This window comes from Paraphaeosphaeria sporulosa, assembly GCF_001642045.1.
Source record: "Paraphaeosphaeria sporulosa strain AP3s5-JAC2a unplaced genomic scaffold CC84scaffold_16, whole genome shotgun sequence".
In the NCBI taxonomy this organism is placed as follows: domain Eukaryota; kingdom Fungi; phylum Ascomycota; class Dothideomycetes; order Pleosporales; family Didymosphaeriaceae; genus Paraphaeosphaeria; species Paraphaeosphaeria sporulosa.
The window spans coordinates 706,216-718,293 of NW_017253375.1; the positions used below are offsets into that span (position 1 = coordinate 706,216).

The following is a 12,078-nucleotide window of genomic DNA, read 5'->3' on the forward strand; positions in this document are numbered from 1 at the left end:
GGGTCGCCTCCTGCCGCTTCCGCTTCCGACCTTAGTGGAATAGTGGACCCCAACGTCGTCACCACCTCATTTCAACACTACTCGCTGAACATTGTCGATCACGACGCACCGAAGTGTAACAGATATAATACATGTCGCTAAGCAGAACTTACAGCCTAATCATACAAGCCTAACGGAAAGTCATCAACGTTCTCGAATGCTGGATCCTGCACATAGAATCACCTCGGTCCTGGCTCGACAATAGGAGTTTCCTTTGCAACCGTTGCGTCTTTGGCCCTTTCAAAACAACTCATTTTCAGAATAGAGCTCTGCACAATCTGCCATACCGGATTGCCAACGATGTATTTTTCCTTAAGTGTCCTCGGCATGTAGGCACCATGTTCAACAAGGGAAACCGCAATCGGAGCCAGCTTTTTCATGCAGCTCAGATTCTCCCGCTTCAGCCATGCATCGATCAGCAACTTGTGAAGTGGTGTTTCGCCAGTTCGGTCAGCTTGGTTTGGATTCGCTCCATGCTGGAAAAGCAGCTCCATGATCTCAAGCGCATCGGTTGCGGAGCCAGTAACTGCCAGTCGTACGCAGCGATGTAACGCCGTTAGGTTGCTGTCTGGTGGCGAGTAGGATACCATCGCACCGTTAACGATGAGCAGCTTGGCCACGTCGAGGTTGCCGAAGTGAATGGCAATCATGAGTGCCGACTGTCCATTCCAGCCTTTGAGAGCGTTGACATCAGCACCGAAATCTAAGCACAGCCGTGCGATTTCGAGGTGCTTTGGTGTTTCTACTGAAGGTGGTGAAATTGCGAGCTTGTAAATCAGATAGGGCCAGTGTTGGTTGACGTCTTCGCCATTAGTCAGGCGCAATCTGATCTCAACCATGTCTTGATGGTGTATGGCTTCTTCGAGATTAGCATGGCGGTATATGGGGTGCGTGCGGACTGCGCGACGACGCAGAGAGGACTCAATCGGGCTAGGTGGATGTCGTATCGCAGTCGTAGCGACCTCAACCTCCAGAGTCACGTGGTCTGACTGTACCAATTTCTCCTCTCTCGAGGCGGACATTTGACGCGCGTATATTGGGCGTCGACCGAGTCGTGGTATGAAGTATCTGAACATGGAGATGGAGCAGTATACGAAGAGTATCACGCCGAGCCAAACAGCCCAATACGACACCTCCGGCATGTTCACGTCTGCTTGTAGAGCTTGCGGAGCTTGCGTAGGTTGCGGCCCTGTATGTTCAACTTGTGGTCCTACATTGGACTCGTTCTGCTCAAATCGATGGTACACCACGCTCCTCCGCCTCTTGTCCAGTATACCTGGGTTCACATAGGGAGGAGGTGGTAGTTGCGCTTTCATGGCCTTGAGGCATGCCTGGCTTTGTATTCCTGCAGCCACTTCCTCTCTACACTCCTCAATGTAATCCTTTAGAGCCGTCCATTCTGCCAGCTGGAGCGATTTTTCCGACATCGTTTGTGATCTGAAAGTCGGCGAAAGGGCGACTACTGTGAACACTACGCTAAGAAGTGCTATCGCCCATCCTAGATTTGCTGATGTCTTCGTCGATAGCGAGAGCGATGAGCGAACAGACTGCCATGACAGGCTCGGTCGTAAGGACGGCGTGGAAGGTGTTTCAGTACGGTCAATTAACATGATACTTGGCTGTCCTGTAGAGGTAACAGGCTGCACGGGTGGCACCTGGTCAGAGGCATTGGTAGTGGTAGTAATTGTTGCAGCAGTACTCATCGCGCTTTGCCTCAAGGGTGGTCGCACTGAAACATGTACAAATGATGGGCTCGTCACAGTGGTATATTCACAGATTAAGGCCGCGAAGGCAACAACGCAGCGCATGTCGATCATCTTGAAGTGGGGGACATATAAGTATCCATTTATGTGGCTGTCCATGTCCAGGGTGTGGGGTTGTGGCTAAGGGCTTACCTACGTCATAGTCGTCTGATCACAATCGAAGCCTAATTAGGGGTATACCACTCACCACTCCTGACTGCACGACCTTCAAATTTGGGTATCGCTGCTTCTGGATACCATGGTATATAATTATCGACAGTCTCGAAACAATACCAGTCCACGGCTCATCACAAGTGACAACTCAACCCGTTGTGGGTGAGGCTGCAGCGATGCGGCGCAGCAGACTTTGTTGGAACCTATACACGATGCTCTCAGCTATACACGCCACTTTGACCTAATAGATACGTCGGTGGATGAAATATCGGTTACCACATACCATCAGTCCAATACCAGAAATCAAAGAAGCATAAGTCGAAAGACGCTTTGCTTGAATCGAGTGCTCACAAATTATTTCCCAAATTACCCGCCTGTTATCGATCGGTGAAGCTGGCGCTTTACGCCCTGCACTTGGACTTTTACATATAAAGAGTCGTCCCACCATCACAACAGGGCCTTCCTTGGACGACAGCGTCGGGTATCTTCACGCCTAGCCTGGCCGATCAGGACTTTCTCCGCTGCTACGAGTTGTCACACAAACGTTGGCGCTGATTTTGCTCTCGGTATGGCACAAATCTTACATATAGGGCCACAAACCCAGCTGGATTCCCCAACATGTTGGACATCACCCTAGGTTCGATCGAACGACGCTACCTTGAGACCGAAGCGCTGGTAGCTGGGCGCCATCTTTGGTGGGACTAGGGCATCAGTTGGGTCCGCGATCTTTCAGTCAAGGGTGCTGGCAGTCTGCCCATTCATCCCAGTTACCTTCTTGCAGAAAGTTTGGGCTTGGAGAAGGATAATTCTGCGGCTCAGTGCAGATGATCCATCGGCTTGGTTTAATATGATCAAAGAGCCTATGAAAACCTCAATACAATCCGATATCAAAACGGCTTCATAACTATCATTAATGATTGTACAAGTGGCCATATCGCAGAGTTCTCTGGGCATGCGACAGCGATTGAAAATTTCATGTTAGTGGGCTAACACAGGGTGATAATTTAGCAGACATTGTATCTGCATCTTGATCATTATGACTCCCTCCTAAAAGCAAGAGGAGTGGTCTTTCCAAGCACAGTTCTCAACTTTGAAATGAAAACATGCCACAGCACCGGGGCAAACGTCCGGGTACAATCGGCCTACGAATTGCCTGTCTTGAGATAACACCCTATTCTCAGACTTTTATCCTAGTACTGTACCAAACAAGAGTAAAGTCACAAGACTCTACTAACAAGCGTGACTATCAGATGGTGTTTATCTTGGGCTGCTTAGATTCTCGAGGTGCTAAGAAAAGACAATGGGCCATGTCCATAAACAGTCAGCATCTGAGCAGGGACAAGAGAAAATGAGCTCACGTTATTACCGATATAAGTTCCCTGATTGCTCCAGTCCTGCTACCAGCATCGAGGTAACTTTATTGCGCGTGCATCTATATTTTCAAAAGGCACGTCTGTCTCATTTCCGTACAACCTCACGGCTAGGATGGTAGTTTCATTGTCCTTTTCTATTGTAGTTTCTCTTGTCGTAAATATCAAATCCACACTCGGCGATAGTAGAGGGGGACAAGTGTCAGGATATGGTTCAAACTTAGCTGATGTCAAGCTGCGTGAGAATTAACGTCCAACAGCTTTGGTACGTTGTCTATCAAACCAAAAAGTGGTACGCGGAATTCGATATCAGACAGGTGAGATCTGCTGGTCGTCGGAGCGAAGACAAACCGTTCATAAAGGAGGCGGTACACGGTTGTGTCTGCTTCTGGTGCTGGCTGGGTTTCATTCGAGTAGCTTGAATATCTAGAAGGAGTTGAGCTCGTGGCCGTGAAAGACAATATAAGAGATGGCCCTGAGCTTTACAGACCAGGCTAGGCAACACCAGAGAAGACGAGCAGAGCAAAGAGAAAAAGTGCGTGGGAAACATTGTTGGTCCTATACAAGCGATTTCGGAAAGGGCAATCAGGTGCTGCTCAAAGACGAGATCCGCCGGCTCAATCGGGCGGACTTTACTTTGAGTAGACACGCATTGCACGATTGAGAAGACAACCTTTGATGCACGTGGCCGGGCGCATGATGTTGAGCTAACAGTACATATATGAGTACGATTTTGACGATTTATCTTATTTCAACTCTTACCTGACAGCAAACTAGTTGGCCTCACTACATGTGCGACTGACTGACTTATATCTCGCCATACTTCTAACCACAATTCTTGCGCGCTGTGCGCTCTTATCGTCAGTGAACTGGCTGAGCGGACAAAACATTTGCCTAATGAAGGATGTCACTGACGTGGACCTTCTCTTCATACCGGGGAATCCGTCGAAAAGCACAGGTCATCAAGGGCACCCAGGTTGATCTGAAGGACGACGAGAGAATACAAGTGGCTTTCATGATGTGGTGTGAGCCAGTCATTTGATAAGCTGGGCTGTCGTGACGACATTCGAATTAGTTGGGAGTCGAGGACAAACAGAGCTACCTATTTCTTCCCACCGGTAGCTTTCCACGCCTTGCTCCTTGACTTGCGACCGTTTGGCCCCTTCTTGCTGCTCGTCTTCCCGCCTAGCTTCAACCCGCTCTTGCCCTGCTTGCTACTCGCCCGATGGCCCTCAAACACAAATGACTCCGCAGTCTTGAATTTCGCTGCCTTATTGAGCATCGCACTAGCTCGTCCACGCTGCGACTTCTCCTCGGCCGAGATCTTGGCATTATATGCACCCTTGGGTTTCGCGTCATCGGCCTTTGAAGGCGGAGGACCCGCAGGCTTCTTGTCTTTCTTCTTCTGCGCCCTTGCCCTGGTAACTCGCAGTTTCCGGGGTAGGAGGGGCGGGTACTTTTGGTCGTTGAATTGCAGCGCTGCTTCCACAGCATTCTCATCCTCAAACTGCACGTAAGCGAAGCCTTTGCTAACTCTTGTTTTGGCGTCGCGGGGTACGCGCACGCTTTCCACTTTGCCTGCTTTCGAGAATTGAACCCAGAGGCCTTCTTCCACATCACCTGGGGGTTTGCTCTTCTTTGGTTTGTCATCACTGGTTGGCAATTTGCTCTCATCGTCAACGAAACCTAGGTTGCCTACAAAGACGCAGCGGCGATGGTCGACCTTGGCCGGATGCGCAATCGAATCTACGCGCAAATGCCGACCGAGAATAACCGTGCCGTTGAGACGTCTGGCAGCCTCACGTGCGGCGATTTTGGTTGAGTAGACGACATATGCGTTTGTGGACTTTGTGGTCGAATCCATGATCTCCTTCTTTGCGAAGGCAGCTCGCTTTGGCAGCGCACCCGCGAATGCGACGGATCGGAAACGGATGGATTCCACCTTGTGCGGTGGCTTGTTGTCGGCCAGGTCTGCTATGAATGACGAGAGGTGCTGCTTCAGCTGCTTCTCTGCGGACTTTGACGTAATGGCCTCATTGGAGACGTTGCCCAGGAAGACAGTGCGGGCAGCCTTCTCAACCTCATCGTCGGTACCGTCCGCTCCCGCCAGTGTCTCGTGCTTCGGTATCGTAAAGGTCTCTTGGTCGGACTCGTCGTCTTTGTCGCTGCCGTGGACATTGACGGCCTTGGTCTTGCGCTTCTTCTTGCGCTCCTCTTCGTCCTTGGCCTCTTCCCGTGCGATCTTTTGCATGTACACATCCTCGACGTCGTCGTCGTCTTTGGCACCCCGCTTTCGCTTCTTGTTCGAGCGCTCGTGCGCGCCATTCGCGGCCGATTCATGGACTTGTGCTAGCGCAGCCTCGTTCTCGGGCTCTCCGTCATCGTCTGTCGAAGGCTCTTCAATGTCCACGTGGGAGCCATCCTGCTCCGAATCATCCATGTCTTCGCTCGCGGAGGATAAAGTAGCATCGTTGTCGTCTTCGTCTTCGCTGGAGTCCTCTCCGGTATGCTGCTTGACGAGCTCCTGGTATCGCGACTTTGGCGGAGGCTTGACTGGTCCCAACTGCGCTGCATGTCAGTACAATGCTTGTCGCCGATGAAGGGAAACGCTGCAAAACTTGCCGCGGGCGCGGAAACGTACACTGCTTGCGAACAGCGATGCCAGGCTCGGGTCAAACGCCTTGTGGTCGGCGGGTGCAAGCGCACCGGTGCTCTTCTTTGAGACACCCATGGTTCTAAGCGAGCGATGCGATTGCGATTTGTTCGCTGGCACAGCAGAGGCACACTGGCAGCAAAAGTTTCGGTGGAGCCGGCGAGCCGCTAGTGCAACGCCCGGCGCCGGAACAACGTGACCTGACCTGGCAGGGATGCGGCGACGAGCGTCAGGCGTTTCCACCGCTGCTCCGCCAGCTCGCCGTTGTCTCTCCCCACGCCCTCTGATGCTACAAAGCGATCGACGCTTGCGCCCGCTCCCGCCCACGTCGCCTGCCGCCCTGAGAAGGCTGCTTCGCCCTGAATTGCCCCCGCCCGCACCTCGGCACCCGCGTCACCTGCAGCGGCAGAAGCCTCTTTGCCCACACACCGCGCCCGAGCCCTCCACTGTTCGCGCCCTCCAGCAAGCAGCAAAACTCTGGCGTCGGCGGATATTTCCAGTCGCCCGCGAACACTCCCACGCCATATTGAAGCAGAGGTGACGCAGCTTCCCGCTGGGCGCACCATGAGCGCGCACCCGCGAGCGAGGAGCAGCGCTTCGAAATCGGCTCCCGAATCCAGCACTGACATCGCGGAAACACAAGGTATGTTCCCATGTTCTTTCTCTGCCGGATACAGGCTATACCCTCTCCCTCGTATGGGCCATTTCCAAGCTTGCTGCCTCTGGTGCGAGCTGTGTTGAAGCCCACGGAACCCAGCGAGAGCGCCGGACCCCACGGTAGTCCCCGCTCGCTGTGCACCTCTTCAAAAGCTCTACCAGGACATGTAGTTGACTAACTCATGTCACTTCGAAGAAACGGTTCCAACCTCCAATAACAGTCTTCACGGCCCCTCCACTCAATCGCCGCCTCGTCCAGCCGCGCAACCGCATCCGACGACGGAGCGCGATTTCGACGCTGCAGAAATGCTATCCACACTGGCCGCACCGGGGCTTGGTCTTTCCGAGTCCCAAGCGGCTGAGTCGAGCAACGCTCCTTACGACAACCACGGTGATGACCGGTCCAGCAGCTTGAGCGAGCTCGGGGATGCTTCCGACGACCAGGATGAGCCTACGCCGCGACCGGCTGCAACTTTGGACCTCGGAGACAACGATTCGGAGGCAGAAACAGAGCGTTTGGACAACACTCCTCAGAAGCCAGCGCGCACAGCCCTGGATGCATCACTGGCATCCGAGCATACGTATCAAAAATCGCCGAGTAAGCTCGCGCACTCGAAATCGATTGACCAGAACGAAACTGCACATTTCGACTCGACCGATGGTCCGAGGCTTGGCAAGCCAAATGATGGTAATGCGGCTTTGCACGCCCTCTCTCTAGCGGCTTCATCGGAAGCGGCAAGTTTTACAGAAGGCGTGGCAAGGAAAAGAAAACGTCCAAGTGATGAGGCCAGCACGCCACAGGAGCAGGCCGAAGAGCCAGCGAGAAAGCGAAGTGGAACTGCTAAAGACTTTGTTCAGCACGAAAGCCGAGGCGACGCAGTGGAGAGCGTGGAACAGGTAGACCCGGAGGATGAAATGCAAACTGCGGAAGAGCGCATCTCGCAATTGGCGCAAGAAGAGATTGAGCTTGAAGAACGTCAAGCTGATATCGCGGCGGAGGCCATCACCGAACTCGCTACAGTCGCAAAACACACAAAACCACGGAAAGGAGGCAGGAGGGGAAAGCGAAAGCTGGAGGAGATACCAAGTACCCACGAAGCTTTAGCAAGTATCGAGGGTCCCGAAGGCGAAGGAGACGATGATGACGAAGAAGACGATAGTGGAGCCGTGGACGAAGAGGGTAAGCAGGCCTAGGTTATTAGAAGACGACACCGATTAACGTACTTGTAGTGGTCAAGAAGAAGCATGCGATCGATGAACTCGGCAAGATCCAGAAGAAATTCAAGATCTTCCGCGAAAAGTGAGTGTCCTTTTGCATTGAAAAAAGACATTGTGCTGACCCTGGCCAGATTATGCGATGAACAGATAGCGCAGTGCGAACTGGAGCTTGAGATGCTCAAACAACCTCACTGCGAGCACCCAGAATACCTCGCTATGATAAAGGCTGTCGACGACCGACGAGCTGAGAAGATCGCATACGAAAGACAACTGCTACACTATAAGCAGAAGAATCTCGAGATCATAACGACTGCCGAACGGCACCAGCTGCATAGTCAATACTTCCAGACCGTTCGAGACAAACGCGAGGATATACTCTCGCTATGCAACCAGAAGATCTTTGAGTTGCAGCGAGGACGTCGACAGCTGGGAGTTGATGAAGTCGAATATATGATGAGATTACCTGAGAAGCGCTCAGACCAAATCCGTCACCAGACCGCTTACAACTTGGAAGTTTCCATCCTTTCTGGTGTCGCCAAGTATGTCGGCTTCCCTGCCGCGCCGGAAATCAGACCTGCACGAGCGTCTGAAATAGACGATGATTTGCGAGCTATGAAGGTACGTCGATTGCTCGAATAGTATGCGCACATTAGTTGACACTCCTAGATTGTGACTCGCCCTACGGCAGCACCTGTAGTCGCCTCCGCTCCCACCTATGTACGGCCGAGTTACGGTAGAACCTCGACCACCGACGAGGCAGCAGCGGAGGAGCAGTTTATCGAGCGAACACCTTGGGCGAACCCACAACATCCGGCCCATCAACAATCACATCAGCAATCGCACTACGGGATTACTTCCGGTGCACCGAGGGTGTCCAGTTACCATACTCCGATAGGCCAAAGACGAATGGAAGTCCCGAACGGATCTGCTTCTACCATTGAAGCACACTCGAACCCGCCTTCGGGCGGTCTTCAGAACCACCACGGACGAATAGGAGAGTCAGAATCTCCAGTCCTGCAGATGAAACGGCATCCTGGTGAGCACCAACTGTACGCGGAAATTCCGGGACCAGTCCCACGTAACATGGCCGGGATGGGGCGTGAGCCCTACGGTATGTCAGGTCCCGCTGCACCACACATGGACGCACCGCCAGATGACCAACCACCGCGATGGGGTAGCATGCGCCCAGGGACATCAATACCGGGGCGACCAGATTCAGCGAGAGTACCGCTGACTCAAAGAAGCGCTCTTGGTGCAGTCAGTGTGGGAAGCGGAAACGGGCTCTTTGGTCGGTGATCTTGCTATATCTTAATGTGTGTTGTACGACCGGCGTTAGTTGCATCGGCTTGGGCCTTAGGCCAGCCTCATCTCATCCTATCTCTTTCGGGCGTTCACTTCAAGCAGGCGGCGAATCTCCCACTACTGCATATATCCTGGCAGGATTGGCGTGTCAGCTTTTTCTTTGTTCACAGGTAGACACGACGACTGGGCTCGGTTTCGGGTTAGCGCCGGCTTGCGCGGGTGGAATGATACCTCTGAGCGACTATTTTTGGTCAAACGATGTTGTATAAATGCAATAGTGCACATTTGAATCCTGCAATAGTATGAAAAGTGTTGCTTGTTGGCTAGTGTGCGTTTGGTGAGTTGAATGAAGGTGGTGCCTGGCTGTTCCTGCTTGAAATGGACACCAGAGCGCGCTAGTGCACGTGATATTGTGGAGCCCTAGCCAAGGGGCTATGTTGGTATAGAATATCCTATAGAAGTTAATTCCCTAGTAATTTGTTCTATCCTTCCTCACCTGTCTCTTTGTTTGAATCCTTGTTACCATCATACCCGCTTTCACTGCAAGCACCTGCTATCACAGCTGCGAACTCAGCATAGTGCGAAGATGCATTCATGTCAATAATTATACATATCAAAGCTATGAACTTAACTTGTCCCCGTAGTAAAGCTTGCTCATTCTGGCCTTCGCTTCTATGGGGATCTTTGCCTCCCTTCGAGTCAAAACTGGTCAGGGCATTGACGTCTCGTGAGCTTTCTCTGAACTCATCAACATCGAATCAGCTTCCTCTGCTCCTTAAATCATCCTGTTCCACCATAACCCTGCAAGCGAGGTCCCAACGCTCAAATACGTGTACCGAATGCGGCATCTTAGCACGATGAATGGCCAACAATGTGGCATTGCTTCGTACTGATCCCACAAAACGCACACACACCGTCGCTCGCCGCCGTCTGTGCGACTACCATTGCTGAATCGGCCAGTCGCTCCTGGCCCACACCAAACCACAACGGTGGCGAATCTACCCATGACTTAGTGGTACAAGGACTCACCATCGGATGTGCAAAGAATGACGCTCCACAATAGAGTTCCTCGCGTGGTGGATTGCTTGGCCAGATGGCGTCGACAGGGAAGCCTGGCTTCACATATAGCGCAGACTCGCTCCAGATGTCAAATTCGCGATTTTCATTCCAGCTCGGGAGGCATGAAGCTAGATCGGCTTGTGGATTGAGGAACGTGGCGCCAGCAGGAATGGGAACAGGAGCGAAGGTCTGGCCATGGAAGGTGATGTACGCGCCGCAGCTTTCGCCAGCCAAAACGACAGAAGAAGCCAGAATAGGACCATGAAATCCACCGGGTGGTGGGTGTATGAGAGAGATAACAGATGGAGGAGATCCGGTTTCCTTGGACAGTTTGGCGGCGGTGGGACGGGAGGTTCCAGGACCATTTTTACTGTGAATCAATGGCCTCAGCCATTGCGGTGCTCAAATGAAGTCGACATTTCACTTACAAGTAACCAACCCCCTTTACAGAAACAATTGTACAATTCCTCTGCATGTCTCGACTAAGTGCATCAAAATGGGATCTCGGCGTGTCTTTCTCGGCCGCAATTTCACTACGCTTGATTGAAACCCATTCCGCCTCCACGGGTGCATACTTGAGTGACAGAGACAGAGCTGGTGTGCTGACCCCAGTGAGGTTTGAGTTCAGGATATCCTTGCTAGGAAGATCATTGCAATGCATGAAATCGACTCACACCAAAAAGATGGACACCATCATGCACAGGAAGCGGGCGGCCTACTTCGCATCCTAGAGCCAAGTGCCGACCCACGGGACCCACTAGTGTGTTGCCTGTCGATGCTACAGCACTAACGCTGACTTCTTCAGAATTGACCTCTTCGCAAAAAGTTGCGTCTACTCTTCACGGTATGCTGTTGCGCCTGGTGCGGTCCTTTGGCACCACCCGCTGGGCAATTGGCATACTTTCATCAGTTGAGGCTCCACGAAAGAACGCCCACGGAATTGAGTTACTCGATCAATGCAGCAGCCGCCGGTCTAGTGGGTGGACCTCATCTTTTTATGCCAATCGAAAGGGTAATAGGCCGAACCTCAGTCATCTTTTGGAGTTTGATTGGGACCGTTGTCTGTCAGATCTGGACAGCTTGAATGACTGGATCCCATGACTACGAAGCGTTTGTTGTGTCATGTCTCTTCGCCGGCCTTTTTGGATCAACCATCGACAATACTTGGTGCTGGGTATATATCGGACTAATATTTCCTTCACCAGCGAGGCTGGGCCTTTTCTTGCTACGAGGTAAGCCTACTGCTGGGTGTCATTTGTAGTCCCACTATAGGGGCCTTCGTTGTGCAGAGCCATCTCTGGCCAGTCCCCTTTTGGTGAACGCTTGTACCCGTTCGCATCGGCATCATTCTTATCTTCTGTTCCGGCGAAGAGACGGGCTTTGGTAGTGGAGGCACGACTGTCAGTTACCCCGAAGCCCCGTCATCGTTCTTACAGAATCGAATCGCGACCCTTCTGCCGGGCACCCGGGTGAGCGTAAAGAACCACACAGATAGCATAGTAAGTCTCCCTCCAGAAATGTTACACAATTTTTTTTTTATCAGGTGGCTCTGGGGAAATCTTTCATAACGACATTGATTATTGGCACATCACCGGTCGCCGTGATTGCTGGGCTCTATCTGCTGATTTCCCTCGGATTCAGCATCATGCTTGCTATCCAATCAGCATATATCTTCAACCGCCTGTGAAACATAGAGGCTACGGTTTTACTGCCGCGCAAAACGCATCGTGTTAGTCTAGACGTCCAGTTCTCCAATTCAAGCTACCTACTAACGCTATTACGGTCACTTTCGTACCTTGGTTCACTGTCATTGTGGCACAGGGCATCAGCCTAGTAATGAGCGACAGGCTCCCTTTATGGGGTG

At 52.2% G+C, this 12,078-nt stretch overlaps 4 protein-coding genes across 4 annotated transcripts; 1 reads left to right on the forward strand and 3 right to left on the reverse strand.

Annotated features, from left to right (window-relative positions):
- Positions 1-19: 19 nt before the first annotated feature.
- Positions 20-1,876, reverse strand: CC84DRAFT_1169840 (ankyrin). Its single transcript, XM_018179767.1, has one exon. The coding sequence runs from the start codon at positions 1,854-1,856 to the stop codon at positions 219-221; it is 1,638 nt and encodes a 545-aa protein (XP_018029516.1). The 5' UTR covers positions 1,857-1,876; the 3' UTR covers positions 20-218.
- Positions 1,877-4,342: 2,466 nt separating this feature from the next.
- On the reverse strand, positions 4,343-6,161 carry CC84DRAFT_419576 (RNA-binding domain-containing protein). The gene is made up of 2 exons (XM_018186149.1): positions 5,967-6,161; positions 4,343-5,888 (listed from the first exon to the last, which is right to left on the reverse strand). Exons 1-2 carry the CDS (start codon positions 6,054-6,056, stop codon positions 4,428-4,430), a joined length of 1,551 nt encoding a protein of 516 aa, XP_018029517.1. The 5' UTR covers positions 6,057-6,161; the 3' UTR covers positions 4,343-4,427.
- A 780-nt stretch (positions 6,162-6,941) lies between these two features.
- On the forward strand, positions 6,942-9,149 carry CC84DRAFT_1191586 (uncharacterized protein; the record flags this gene model as incomplete). Its single annotated transcript, XM_018181193.1, has 4 exons — positions 6,942-7,815; positions 7,866-7,935; positions 7,985-8,471; positions 8,520-9,149. 4 exons carry the CDS (start codon positions 6,942-6,944, stop codon positions 9,147-9,149), a joined length of 2,061 nt encoding a protein of 686 aa, XP_018029518.1.
- Positions 9,150-9,877: 728 nt separating this feature from the next.
- On the reverse strand, positions 9,878-10,967 carry CC84DRAFT_419607 (uncharacterized protein). The gene is made up of 2 exons (XM_018186150.1): positions 10,643-10,967; positions 9,878-10,584 (listed from the first exon to the last, which is right to left on the reverse strand). Exons 1-2 carry the CDS (start codon positions 10,873-10,875, stop codon positions 10,005-10,007), a joined length of 813 nt encoding a protein of 270 aa, XP_018029519.1. The 5' UTR covers positions 10,876-10,967; the 3' UTR covers positions 9,878-10,004.
- Positions 10,968-12,078: the final 1,111 nt, after the last annotated feature.